General features: G+C 56.8%; 1 protein-coding gene across 1 annotated transcript in view; it reads right to left on the bottom strand.

Moving 5' to 3' along the window:
* Window positions 1-4,541: 4,541 nt before the first annotated feature.
* The window catches only part of HCN4 (hyperpolarization activated cyclic nucleotide gated potassium channel 4), a 41,961-nt gene continuing 33,326 nt past the window's right edge, over window positions 4,542-13,176 (bottom strand). The window contains exons 4-8 of the mRNA XM_028507287.2: window positions 11,361-11,579; window positions 8,231-8,377; window positions 7,893-8,133; window positions 7,442-7,606; window positions 4,542-7,350 (exon numbers count right to left, since the gene is read on the bottom strand). Of these exons, the coding sequence (XP_028363088.1) occupies window positions 5,894-7,350; window positions 7,442-7,606; window positions 7,893-8,133; window positions 8,231-8,377; window positions 11,361-11,579 (2,229 nt within the window). The 3' untranslated portion in view covers window positions 4,542-5,893. The remainder of the gene's footprint in view (window positions 7,351-7,441; window positions 7,607-7,892; window positions 8,134-8,230; window positions 8,378-11,360; window positions 11,580-13,176) is intronic.

Below are 13,176 nucleotides of genomic sequence, written 5' to 3'. Positions count from 1 at the left end.
CAGTATCTAAGATATGAAAGCAACCTAAGTGCCCATCAATAGACTACTGGATAAAGTTGTGGTACATACATACAGTAGACTATTACTCAGTCATAAAAAGAATAATATCTTACCATTTGTGACAAGATGGGTGGACCTAGAGGGTGTTATACTCAGTGAAATAAGTCAGTCAGAGAAAGACAAATACCATACGATTTCACTTATGTATGGGATTCAAAGAAAAAAATAAATTAACAAACAAAGCAAACAGACTCATAAATACAGAGAACATTTTGATGGTTACCAAATGGAAGGGGGATTGGGGTGATGGGTGAAAGAGGAGAAGGGATGAAGAAGTACAAAATGGTAGTTACAGAACAGTCACAGGATGTAAAGCACAGCATGGGGAATATAGTCAATAATATTGTAATAACTGTGTATGGTGCTAGCGGGCACTGGAATTATTGTAGGTACTTAAATTATATAAATGTCTAAGCACTATGCTATACACCTGAAACTAATATAAGATAATATTGAATGTCAACTTTAATTTTAAAATAAAAATAAAGTTCAGATGAATGGTTTTCCTTGCAGAGAAGGAAAGTGATACATTTGAGGACTGGTATAAATATTTAAAGGTATTCCTTATGTCCTGTTTTTTTAAACTGAAGGACTGGTACATGATTGTTTACCATGTTTTATTATCTTAGTTATGTACAGATGGTTTGCTACTTACAATGGTTTGGCTTCTGATTTTTCAATTTACAATGGTGCAAAAGTGATATATATTCAGTAGAAACCGTGCTTCAGATTTTGAATTTCAATCTTTCCTCAGCTAGTGAGTGCAGCACAATGTTGACCTTGATGCTGGGCGCCAAGGGCAGCTAATGAAAGTGTCCTGAGCCGTTTAAGGCAAGCTAGACTAAGAAGCTACGGTATTTGGTAGGTTCGGTAGATTAAACACATTTTCCACTGACCATATTTTCAATTTACAGTGGGTGTATCAGAATGTATTTCCATCATTAAGAAGCACTATGTATTTTTATGTGCTTACTTATATTTTCTCCTGCATGTATGAAATATCCCACCCTCAAAAGAAAGAAACTTGAAGAAGCAAAATCAGCAAGGAGCTGACTTGTGTTGTTGTCGAGCCCCTGGGTGAAGGAGACAGGCCCCATGCATGTGCCTGGGCTGGAGCCAGCCCAGGGTGGGGCTGCGGAAGCCATGCTCTGCAGTGCGTTGGAAGCGGCCAACTCAATAAAGAATAAAAGGGCGATGGTGGATCAGAAAAGGGCAAGGAGCCACGAAACGGCAGCAGCAGGCACCCAGGCTGCAGCTCAGAGGATGTGGGGCCAGAATTAAAGGGGAAGCTGAGAGGCTTTCTCCAGGCCAGGGAAGCCAGGGGCACGGGTGCAGTTTCCAGAAAGTGCGTGCACAGTGAGAAGATGGGGCCGAGGTTGCAGGCCCAGGAGCGCTGGCCTTCGGGAGAAGGAAGAGCCCTTCAAGCTGCGGCTGAACGGAATGGTGGCAGCGAGGAACGGGGGGCGTCCTGAGAGCTGGGGCGGGCCTGGGCAGCAGGGTCGAACACTGCTGTGAGGGCCCGGGACAAGGAGGCCTTCGAGGACCTGTCCAGAGCCCTTTCACAGAGAGGGGGCAGGGGCCCCACTGAGAGACGGGCAGGGACTCGGGAGGGCCGTGAGGTCGGGAGGGGAGACAACACTCAGGAGTTCGGCTGAGAAGACAAGGAACAGCCGCTGGGAAGAGACACGAAGTCAAGGGGGCGTTTTATTAAACTTTTAGAATGTTCATTTAAAATTCCCAGTCTGGTTTAGCCCCATTATACCAGAGGGAAGGGTTCCCCAGGACGCTGGCCACTGAGCTCAGCAGGCGTCCCTGGGCTGAAGCACAGGGCAAGGAGGCTTTGAGGCGCTGGGATGCTGTGTGCTGGGCGGAGTATTTTAGAAAGCCACCCGACATTTAGTCACTTTAATTCTAGTTTTTAAACTCTCTACAGACAACACACCCTTTCTCGCCTGCACCGGACAGGCTGCTCCTGCTGCCCAGCCCTTGGGGCCGCCCGTGTGGAGAGCCAGGGTCGGCTCCAGGACCTGGGCTGCAGAAACCTGGGCATCCGGCTCCTTCCCATTCTCGCTGACTGGTCTGTGGCAGAGTCCTCACCTTCTCTGAGCTTCAGAGCCCTTTGGCTCACTGGATTTGAGGGTAATTCTTACCTCATCAGGATTATCGTGAGGCTAGAGGGAAATATCAGGAGAGAGCACACAGCAGGTACTGGTGTCATCCTGCCCCACTTCCCAACCCCAGAAGCCTGGCCCTGTGTAGGCACCTGGGGCGGATCCAGCAGGGGGTGAGGAGGTACATGCAGTAGTGGATGAGGGTGTTTTCGGGCACCAGTCCAGATCCACCCCTCAGGTTGGGCTGGACCCGCAGAAATCCCTCCCAGCCTGTGCTCAGCATGGTTGCTGTCTGTCTGCAAGGTTCTCCCCATATACCCGAAGGCCAGGCTTGTGCCCAGCCCTTGCCTTCCCTGTGGTGCTCAGGAAGCACCACCGCCTGGGCCACAGGGGGCAGTTGTCATGGGGATGCTGGGCCTGTGGAACTGCCTCCTTGGCAACAGGACTCCCAGGTCAGTTACCATGGAAACAGCATCCACACAGCAATCAGTGATGGGGACGGGGTTCCCTTCCCTTTCTGAGGACTTTCCCCTCTGGCACGCAAGGCAGGTAATCAGCACGGCACTCCCTGTGCTGCCAGGAGCGTCAGGCACTGGGCTTTTCCAGCCACAGATCGTTGCCCCTCCTCTACCTGGCAAGGTCCCAGGGCCTGCAGGGATTTTCTGCAGCCAGGGGTGGCAGAGACTGCCGTCTCAGGGCATTGCAAGGGGTCTGAGGGCCAGGCCTGACATCCCCTAACCTTGGCGGGCAGTGGGCACCAGGCCTCCTAAGGACAAGGCCCTGGATCCCAAGTGCACCCTCAGGCTCCCCAACCCACACAGAAGCTCAAAGGCTGGGGCTCACCCTTGGCCACTCTGAAAGGCAACCCAATATCCTGGTCCTGAAACCCCCCATCTTGGCCACCTTTGCTCCCCAGCCACCCTCCAGCTTCTGATCAGGCTAAGACGGCGTCTCCCTGTCCAGTATCTGACTGGAGTCCACCTGTGCATCCCTACCCTCCTCTTCCACCAGGGAACATCAAGGAGTCCCGGGGCCTTTGGAGGGAGCCCTGGCAGCTGGCAGGTGGGGTGGGAGCCGAGTCAGGGGCTCCCCCCTCCACTGACAAAGGACACACACTGTCAGCCACTCAGAAACAGCCTTGCTCTGGACCCGCCAATGCTCCCGTTAACTCTACCGCCCCTCAGTCCCTGGCCCCTAAAAGAAGGCAGCATCTGCTGGAATTTTTTTTATTTAAATAAAATATACAATACGGCATGGTTACCGCTTTCTGTTTTAAAAGTGGAAGATTTGAAAATTGCTTGTGGGGGACCGAGGACATGAGGGCCACGTCTCCAGTGGCTGGGCTGGGCCTGAGCTTGTATAAAATGTGTGTGCAGGTGACGAGACCAGGCCCTGACAGCAGGGGGTGTGCTCGCTGTGCAGGCTCCCGGACCCTCTGCCCTTGCGCCGGTCCCTTCCCTACCGCACACCCTGCTGCCTGCAGGACTAGGCCATGGGTTTACATTAAGTAAGCCTCCCTCGGGGGGCAGGGGTGTGTGCAGAACTCAGAGTGAGGTGTCCGTTTAAATTCTTCCAGCTCTGAGAACTCCTTGGGCCCAAGGGGGCTCCTCCTGCCCAGTAACAACCATAGCCAGGCAGCTCCTCGTCTCTCCCTGTGGTCCATCACCAGAGAAACCAGCCTGTCCCGCATCCCAGGGCAGAGCCTGGTCTCGCCCACATTCTGGCTGGGAGCCTGGAGAACTCCAGATGGGCACGGTGGGGTGGGGGGGTCAGCCCTCCTCCTTATTCAGGGCTTGGTAGCCAGTCCTGCCCCCTCCCCACAGGAAGGGGCAGACCACTGACCTGGGCTCCAGCAGGATCTTGTTGAGGAAGGGGATCGTGCCTAAGGAACTGCTTTCCCACTGATGCCCACTCTGGCCTACTTCTGGCTCCTAGGTGCCTGGACAACAGGGCCGTCCCCTTAACCTGTCACCCAAGGCCTTCCCTCTGACCACATGGCTTCAAGATATCCTCCCAGAGCCCCCCAACTCCACATCTACCTTCCTGTGCCTCATTGAGCACCCCACCCCGCCCCCTTCCTAATTCTCCCTTCCCTCCCTCTCTCTTCCCAGATCTCAAGTCCTGGCTCAAGCCCACCAATGGCCACACACCTCCCTTAGTCCCCTTGGGAAGCCAAGCCACCTCCTGTGTCCTGAGACCATGAGTCCTGGAACCCTCAGCCAAAGCTCCCCGGGCTCTCACCATAGGTTGCTGGAGCAATAGGATAGGAACATGAGGAAGAAGAAGAAACATGACTTATTGAGCACCTACTATGATATGTGCCAGTTTCTGGGCTGGGTGTTTCACACACACCACTTTTCTCATCTGGTCCTCACACATCCTTGTGAGGCGTCCCCATATGAGGTAACAGACTCAGAAAGGTCATGTAACTTGCTCAAGATCACACAGCTAAGGCAGGGCAGGGATTCGAACCAGGTCTGGTTGCCTCCAAAATGTGGTCTCTTCCCTCTACACCATGCTTGAAGACTGCTTAACAGCCCCTCTCAAAAGTTCTTAATGGAAAGAATCTAAGTGTCGGCCTTAGGCAAGCATGAATTCGAATCTCAGATCGGTCCCAGCTCTGCCACTTCTAGTTACATGATTCTGGAAAAATTACCCAACCTCAAATTTCCTCATCTGTGAACTGGGGAGAATCGAAGGGCCTGCCTCATGGGTTTTGTGAGACTGAAGTGGTGCGTGTGTGGCAAGGGCTGAGCTGGCGCCTGGCGCAGAGCGGACTCGAGCAGAAGCCCCCTTGCCTCCCACCACACAGGTGGGGAAACGGGGGGACAGAGGGGACAGGATGTCCTTGAGGACCTGCAGGAGAAGCACAGCTGAGTCCTCCACTTCCGGGGCGGTGAGGTCAGGCTAGGACTGGATATGAGACCAGACACGGGGAGATGGGGGGCCCACTGAGAGGTCTCAGAGTCATCTTCCCTGAGGACTGGAAAGAATGCCTCCCTCGGACCCTGCAGTGCTCAGCCTGTAGGCCACGGAGGGCGGTGGGCTGCAGATGTAAGGTGACCTGGGTGTCCTGGCAACATGGGATTAAACTAGACTGCACACATGTGTGCACACATGTGTGCGGCTATCTACATGGCTCTATAGAGCGCTACATAGCTTATACATATACACATATTACATACATATACATATACATATCTTGCTAAGTTTGCAGTAAAAAAATGCAAGATTCTCAGGACCCTGGCCCCATTGTGTTCCAAAGACTCAGGTGACCGAGGCTCCCCAGGAACGCACCCCAGGACAGCCCCTTTTCCAGGGAACAAGACGACCCCAAGCAAAGAGAGGCACCAAGTTCACAGCTAAGGGGCTGGTGGTGGCTGGTGCCCTAAAACAAATACAATGACAGATCTGCTCTAGGAACCCCAAACAGGGTCGCCCCCACCTCTGCCAAGCTCCAGCCACTCCCCCAGCCTTCCTCTGGCTTCTGCATTTGGGCCTTTCCTGCTCCACCCCCTCCCTCTAGTGCTAAGTATTAAAATAGTCTATAAAAGCAAGTGACCAAAAATCTATAGCTCTAAGAATACCTGGTTATTTTCTGCTGTCTTTTGTTTTTCTGGTGTGAGTTTTTTAAAATGATGATTATTATTGTTATTGGTATATCTCCTAAATCACAGTTAAACCTGAAGGAAGAGGAGAGAGAGGAGAGGGAGGGGCCCAGGTTACAGGTTGGATGGCAGTTTGGATCGCACTGGCTCGGACCTGGCCCCAGGTTCCCTCTGGGCAGCAGCGGTCGGAGGGGGCCCCCCAGAAGAGGCGGCTCTTGCCCCAAACAAAGAAAGAGGGGGTGGCAAAGAACCTGAGGATGTCTTCCGAGGCAGAGTGACATGCTGGCCAGGGGTGGCACCAAAGGGCCTCCCGGGGATGCTGAGGCCGCTGCTGCTCCCACTGCAAACCCCAGCTCTGGGGAAGAGTGGGAAGGCAGCCACAGACTCCCCAGAAGAGTGTGGGGAGGCTCTGCGGAGAGTCTGCGCCCCGTCCTGGGGCAGGGCCGGCTGAGAGGCTGAGATGAGCTTGAGGTCCTGGGTGAGGCGGCCTGGGGTGAGGGGCGGCGTGCCCCGGCGCTGGGGAACCTGGGGCGGTGGAGGGCTGGATACAGGTGGCAAGAGCAAGGAACCATGGGAGCCAGAGGCCCGGGGTGGAGCACTTGGGAAAGTTCTTGGGGGGCCTGGGCTGTGGCCAGGGGGGCTGAGACCTCCTCGGGGGGTAAAGGCTATAGGAGAAGCCCCCCCAGAGGCCCCCGCCAGTGATGGCAGCTCAGGCTGCCGTGGAGGTGTCTCTGGTGTACTCAGTGGGCCAGCAGCCAGACCTGGAGACAGCTCCCCAGGAGGCTGGCCCAGCTGCCCTGGGCTAGATGATGGGGACCTGGATGAGGGTGGGGGTGGCAGGAAGTGCTCCAGGAGTCCCAGGCCTCCCCGTGCCCCTGGCAGTGGGGGTGGTGGCTGGTTAGCCTGTGGGGAGTGGGCACCCGGCTGCAGTGGGGTGAGCAGGGGTGAGTCCGATGAGGAGAGGGAACCACCCAGTGCTTTATGGAAGTGGCCAAATCCGGCTGTAGTGGTGGCGGCTGTGTTGGCGGAGGGCGTGGGAGCAGGAGAGGAGCCACCGCCCCCTGCTGGTGGAGAAGAGCTGGATGAAGGCAGGAGGGGGCTCAGTCCAGCAGGGGCAGAGAATCCGGCCAGCTGTTGGATGTGGAAGGAAGAGGAAGACGGCGTGCCCACCTGGGACGGGCTGCTGGTGGGTGAGGCGGAGCCCAGTGCAGAAGGGATCAAAGACTGCAGCCGCTTCAGATGCCTGGGTGTCTGCCCCGCCCCGAGGCTGCCGAGGCCGGGCCCCGGGGGCGGGCGGAAGATGGCAGCAGGCAGGCGTGGGTGGTGAGTGAGGGCTATGGCCACGGACGTGGTGGCAGCGGCAGCCTGCAGAGGCGCCTGGATCAGCGGGGTCCAGATGACGGGCGTGGGGGTGGGCGTGGCGGAGGCCGCAGCCTGCACGCGGTGCGCACAGTGAGCCATCTCGCGGTCGTGCTGCACGATCTGCTGGATGATCTCATTCTCCTGGTAGTTGAAGACACCTGAGTTGAGGTCATGCTGGACTTTGTGGAGGAGGATGGAGTTCTTCTTGCCTGGGCCACAGAAGGGGAGCAGGGGCTCAGGCCAGAGCAGGAGAGGGGGAGCCCACTGCCTCTCTCCCGCCCGCTCGCCCGGTCACCTCACCGATGCGGTCCAGGCGGTCCAGCGCCACTGTCTCGAAGGCCCGCCGCATCATGGGGTACTCCTCCAGCACCTCGTTGAAGTTGTCCACGCTCAGCGAATACAGGCGGCAGTAGGTGTCAGCCCTCACGCTGGCGGTGCGCCGGCCCCGCGTTAGCAGGCAGATCTCTGCCAGGACAGCAGGAATCAGGGTGGCCTCCCAAGGGCTCGCACCCTACCCTCACCTGGGTCCCCACTGCCTGGTACAGACGCTTGGCAGATACATTCACGAGCCCTCCACCCCAGGCCAATTCGCCCACCACCGAATGTGTAGTGGGCTGTCTTTCCCATCTCTGGGACTGCAGCTGTCTGCTGGACTCAGAGACACGCACCTCCAGGCAGTGGCCTGAAATATCAACCTGGGGGTCTCCCCAGCCCACTCCCCTGGGCTCCCAGGGTCCCGTGGCCGCCTCACCTCCAAAGTAGGAGCCATCTGCCAACTTGGTCTCCTTGTTGCCCTTGGTGAGCACGCTGACCACGCCGTGCTGGATGAAGTACATCTTCTTGCCGATGGTGCCTTCGCGGATGATGTAGTCGCCCGGCTGGAAGACCTCGAAGCGCAGCTTGGTCAGCATGGATGTCACGAAGTTGGGGTCTGCATTGGCGAACAGTGGCATGGAGGCCACCAGTTTCCGGCAGTTAAAGTTGATGATTTCCTGTTCCCCAGACAGAGGGGAGTGGGAAAGAGGGAGAAGATGAGGGGAGCCCCAGGCAGAAAGGCCTGGCCCCCTCCCTGCCAGCCGCCCGGCTCACCTCCCGCAGCGGCTCGCTGAGCTCGCCCAGGATGCTGTCCTCGTCGAACATCTTGCCCTGGTAGCGGTGCTCGTAGTAGTCGTGGATGCGCTGCCGCGTGTCGGGCGGGAGCTTGTGGAAGGACATGTACTGCTCCACCTGCTTGTACTGAGTCCGGGACAGAGGACAGGCCGTCACTTCCTGGCTGGCCAGCCCCACTGCCTTGGCTGGCACCACCCGGCCTCAGCCCTGCTGGTGACCAAAGCTGGCACTGACCCCATGGGCCCACCTGGACCAATTTGGCTCCTTGAGCTCGGGTCACATTGTGCCCCAAACAACAGTCTGACTGCCAGCAGCTGGGGTGGGGGAGAAGCTCCATCAGAGTGACTAGTCTTCACCGCGTTCAATGCTATGGAGATGGCCGGGGACAACAAGGACTGTCCAAAGCCCGGTTGCAAGAGCTGACCAGGAAGTCAATGGAGTCTCCTCATCGGCCCTGTCTGTGATACACTACAGACAGAGGATCCTCACTGACTTGGGAAGGAGCTCTCTCCCACCGCTGGTAACATCCTGGCAGCGGTGGCAGAACTGGGCCACAGAGGGTTATAAGGACTGCAGGCTGAAGCCAGGATGGCCGAGCCATTATGTGGCAGGCATCCAAACGTGGCCTGGCTGACACTGTGTCACTCTATCAAAGAGCAGCTCCAGCCCAGCGGAGGGGAGGGGAGAGCAGGGACCTTCAACGGGTTTGGAAAAGAGATCGTTTAACCTAAGAAGGCTCAACCAAACAAGAAATGCTCCTGCCCTCCCTGAGGGTGCTGCTCCAGCCAGCCCTGGGTTGTGGGTGGAGATGGGACTCCTCAGGAGCATGGCTAGGGGCCCAAGGTACTGACTGGGCAAGAACAGACTCTCCCCACACTGCAATGCAAGGGAAGTCCCTGTGTCCCAAGAACAATCGGCACGGGCAGCCGGTTCTCGTGTATCAGTGCTCCAAAGGGGCGGGGACACAGTGCTGCTGCAGAGATGCCAATGGGCACCTGGGGGCTGGGAGATGAGGCTTCCTATGTTCTTTCAGCCAACCTGCCCTCTGTCTGCTCCAAGTTGTACCCAGCTACAAGGGGACAGTGACCTTCTGGCTGGCTATGGGAGCAGGGGCAGCCAGAACAGAGCTGTCCTTGAGGGAACCACGGGGTGGGAGGCAGGGTCTGGATGGGGCCAGGAGTTAGGAGGTTGTTGAGGTGGTTCTGGTGAGAGACAGGAGTGGGGACAAAGGGGAGGTAATATGTTGAGGAGAGATTTATGTCTCTCCTCAATTGTACATTGAAGAGCTGTTAGCTAAAGGGTAAAATCAAGATACCTCTCAGCGAGAAGCCACAAGCGGGTTGACTCGGCTGGACGGTAGATCCTGATGCTTTTTCTACACTGCCCCTAATCATGGTCTGAGACTGAGCCTCCATCTGGGTCACACACTGAGCCCTGACCTGGTCCCTGGCTGGGCCTTGATGCCCGTCTGCACTGACCCCTCGCCTGGTCTTTGAAGCCCCGGCCTTTATCTCCTGGCCCCTCTCTCCTTCCCCTCCCTCGCCCCTCACTCCTACCCCATTGCTCTAACCAGGCCGATTTCTCCACCGCCCATCCACACACCTTTGCTCATGCTCATCTCGACAGCCAGCCTGGAATTCTCTCCTACGTTCTCCTTCCTCTGCCCGCCTTCCCAAAACACCCTTCCCCGCCCTGCCCTGGCTCTTCAGGCTCCCGGGCTCCCCACTGGATGTCACAGGACCTGCACTGCCATCACTATCCCCTCAGGGGATAGCACCTAAGGCAGGCAGGCAAGCAGTTAATCAATGCATACTGAGAGCCCTACTATGTGCCAGACACTGGGAATACAATGGGGAAGGCCAGACCTGGCTAAAATAGAGGGCGTGTTCTGAGCATGAGAAGGAAAGTGTTCTTCCGTGCCAGGCCGAGAAAACACATGTCGGAGTTCAGCTGCATCAAGAGTAACATAAAGGTTATAAGCAGCGCTGTGATCGATTTATATTTTTTAATGCCAGTGCCATCTGCTGTCTAGAGAATGGAGTGGAAGGGGGCAGAAAGGAGCCCACTTAGCTAATGAATATCGAGTGGCTTACTCTGTAGGGTCGCTCCTCACAAACACCATGACATAACCCCTCGTGTTGTCCCCACTTCGCAGACAAGCAAACAGGACACACAGCTGTGAGGTTACAAGCCCACACTCAGCGGAGAGCTCATCAATGGGAAGCCGGGCTTGCAACCCAGGCAACCTTGCTCCAGGGCAGCCATCGCTTCAGGAAGCTGCTGCAGTGACCCAGGTGGAGGCCAGCCGGGATGACAGGAAGGGAGGGAGGTACTACTGACTGCTGGACATCAAGGAAGGCTGCTACTTTCCGGCCTGGGCCTCTGTACTCCTGTGTTCACTGACAGGATAGGAAAGAGTGGAGGTTTGGAATCGAGAGGGCAGAGAGATTGTTCTCATTTGGACAGGATGAGGCTGAGGTGTCCAGGGAGGCATCAAACAGACAGTCTGGGGCTGAGGAAAAAGGTGGCATTTGGACCCCACTGCACAGAGAAGGACACAGAGCATGGGATGGGCGGCGAACCTAGGAAGAAGGAGAGACAGAGAAGCAGAGAGCTAAGGCCAAAGCACCAGGGTCCCCTGTGTGATGACCGAAGAGCCAAGCAGCGAGGGAGAGCCAGGAGAGGGGCCTTGAGGAGGCGGAGAGAGAGAGTGTGCTGTCACAGAAACCCAGTGTGGAGCCAGGGCAACACCTGTGAAGTGAGATGCCCCGAGACTCCGAGCAAGATGGGATCCAAAAGGCCCCACTGGCTCTAGTCACACAGAGAGCACTGGTTCATCTCAGAGACCTGAGAGCTGAGAGTCACTGGGTTGAGATGTGGATTCAGCACCCAAAAACAATGTGGGATTTGTGTTTCTTCATTTTAGACGAACTTGACAAAAAAAGAAAAAGAGGCTACAACAAAAAAGATAGCAGCTGAAGCCAGGTGATGGTGGTGGGCTGGGCACGTGGGAGCCTGGTGGGGACCCACTGGCTGCAGCCCCTCCCTAGGGGCCAAATGGCAGGGCCTCCTGAGGTAGCCCAGGGTGGACCACAGCCTTCTGCCCTACCTTCTCCTGGTACTGGCGTCGGGAGGAGTCCAGGGACTGGATGAGGGCGGTGGCGTGGCCGATGAACATGGCGTAGCAGGTGGCGCCCACGATCATGCTAAGCATGGTGAGCCAGACGTCGGACATGCCCACAGGCGCCTGCCGTCCATACCCGATGCACAGCATGTGGCTCATGGCCTTGAACAGGGCGTAGGAATACTGCTTTCCCCAGGAGTTGTTCTGTGGATGGGAGTATGGGCAGACGGACACGTGGTGGGTGGTCCTGAAGGCCCACGCCAGTGAGAACTCAGGCCTTCTTACTGGCACCTAGAAAAGTCCCTACCACCTCTCACCCCTCAACCTCTTTCCCAGCTGCTGAGCTCAGGGCCCCCACCTCACTGATGGCCGAAGGCCCTGGAGAGGAGCAGGGAGGCCAACACTGGCAACCTGAGGTGACCGAGTGAATCCCCCACTTCTATCACAGGAGGGGGAAAGTACCAGACGGGAAGCCCCAGCAAACAGCATGCCCCCCTCCGCCCCCACCTCTCAGCCCCCACAGGGCAGCCCGGCCCTCCTGAGCAGCAAAAGGCTCCAGGCTGAGCCACCCTGCTGCTCTCTGCTGGCTAAAATAGCTCCATCCCCCACCCCAAACTACTGCCAAGTGAAGCCCATTTCCCCACTGACCTCAATTACAAAAGCAGATATGCTTCCCCTGGGGGGACAAGTTCTTCGACCCAGCCAAAAACACTGTCCTCGTTTTCGGTGAGCACCAGCTGAAGTGCTGAGGAGCTGACTGGCTCCCTGCTCCCTACAGGAGCCCTGCCTGCATCTGTCCAGGGCGGCTCCACCGCCCCGCCCCCGCCTCCCCCCACCCCCTGTCCTCCCTCCACAAAAAGGGGACTGTCTGGAGCACACAATGCTTGGGGGTGGGAGGAGGGGCACAGGGAGGGAGGCAACTGGCTATTTTTGTCCCCGAAGCTAGTCTGTATCTCAAGGAAGCCTCCTGTGTGGGGACACTGGGCTCCGAAGGGCCATCTCCTGGATTTAGCGCATGTGTGGGCCTATCACTCTCACGTGGAGGAAACTGTCCCAGATGAGGGGGCCACCAGATGAACCCCAGGGCTGGCACTTTCCCAGTGCCTTTGCTGACACGATGAACCCACCCTACCACATGACCCACAGAACCCCCCACCCCCAGAGCCTCAAGCATTCCAGAGCCACCAGGCTGTTCCCAGCTCCTGAAGGATTACACAGGAGCTGCATGCCAAGTTCAAGGTCACCGAGACCAAACTGGAGAGAGCTGAGCTAGTATGGTGCTCAGTCCAAACCAAGGTGGGAGGTCTGGCGGGTGCTGATCTCCAGGGGTGGAGGGGGGCCCCAGCTGCCTCCAGTCAGGGCTTCCAGCCTCACTCACTGCTCAGCCCCTGGAGACCCAGGGAATTCAATCCATATGGCCGATTCATTTACACTTAGCTCATCAAAAGGCTGTTTTGTAAAGGCCTATTTGATGCTGAAAGATGCCTCAGGGTCTCTCCCCTTTTTCAAAGCCAGCTTCTTCTACTCTGGGGCTCTAGGGATTTGCCTACAGACCAACAGAAACTGACTGGGAGGAGAAGGAAGGAGCCTGAGGTTCCCAGACCCGGACAGAGGCTCACAGGTCCAGGGGGTCCTCCACCCTCCTGGAGCCCACCCTGTGTATGGGGGCCAAGGAATCTGCACCATGGCTTTTCTGGCCCCAATTCCAGCTTTTCCCACCCACCCACGGGTCTGGAAGCGATCAGGCTCCCTCTGGTCTTCCCTCCGGACTCAGGACCCCACCCATGACCAGGACATATAC

Source organism: Phyllostomus discolor, chromosome 1 (genome assembly GCF_004126475.2).
Source record: "Phyllostomus discolor isolate MPI-MPIP mPhyDis1 chromosome 1, mPhyDis1.pri.v3, whole genome shotgun sequence".
NCBI lineage: Eukaryota > Metazoa > Chordata > Mammalia > Chiroptera > Phyllostomidae > Phyllostomus > Phyllostomus discolor.
The sequence above is the reverse complement of the archived record's forward strand: the minus strand, read 5'-3'. Positions and strand labels throughout refer to the sequence as shown.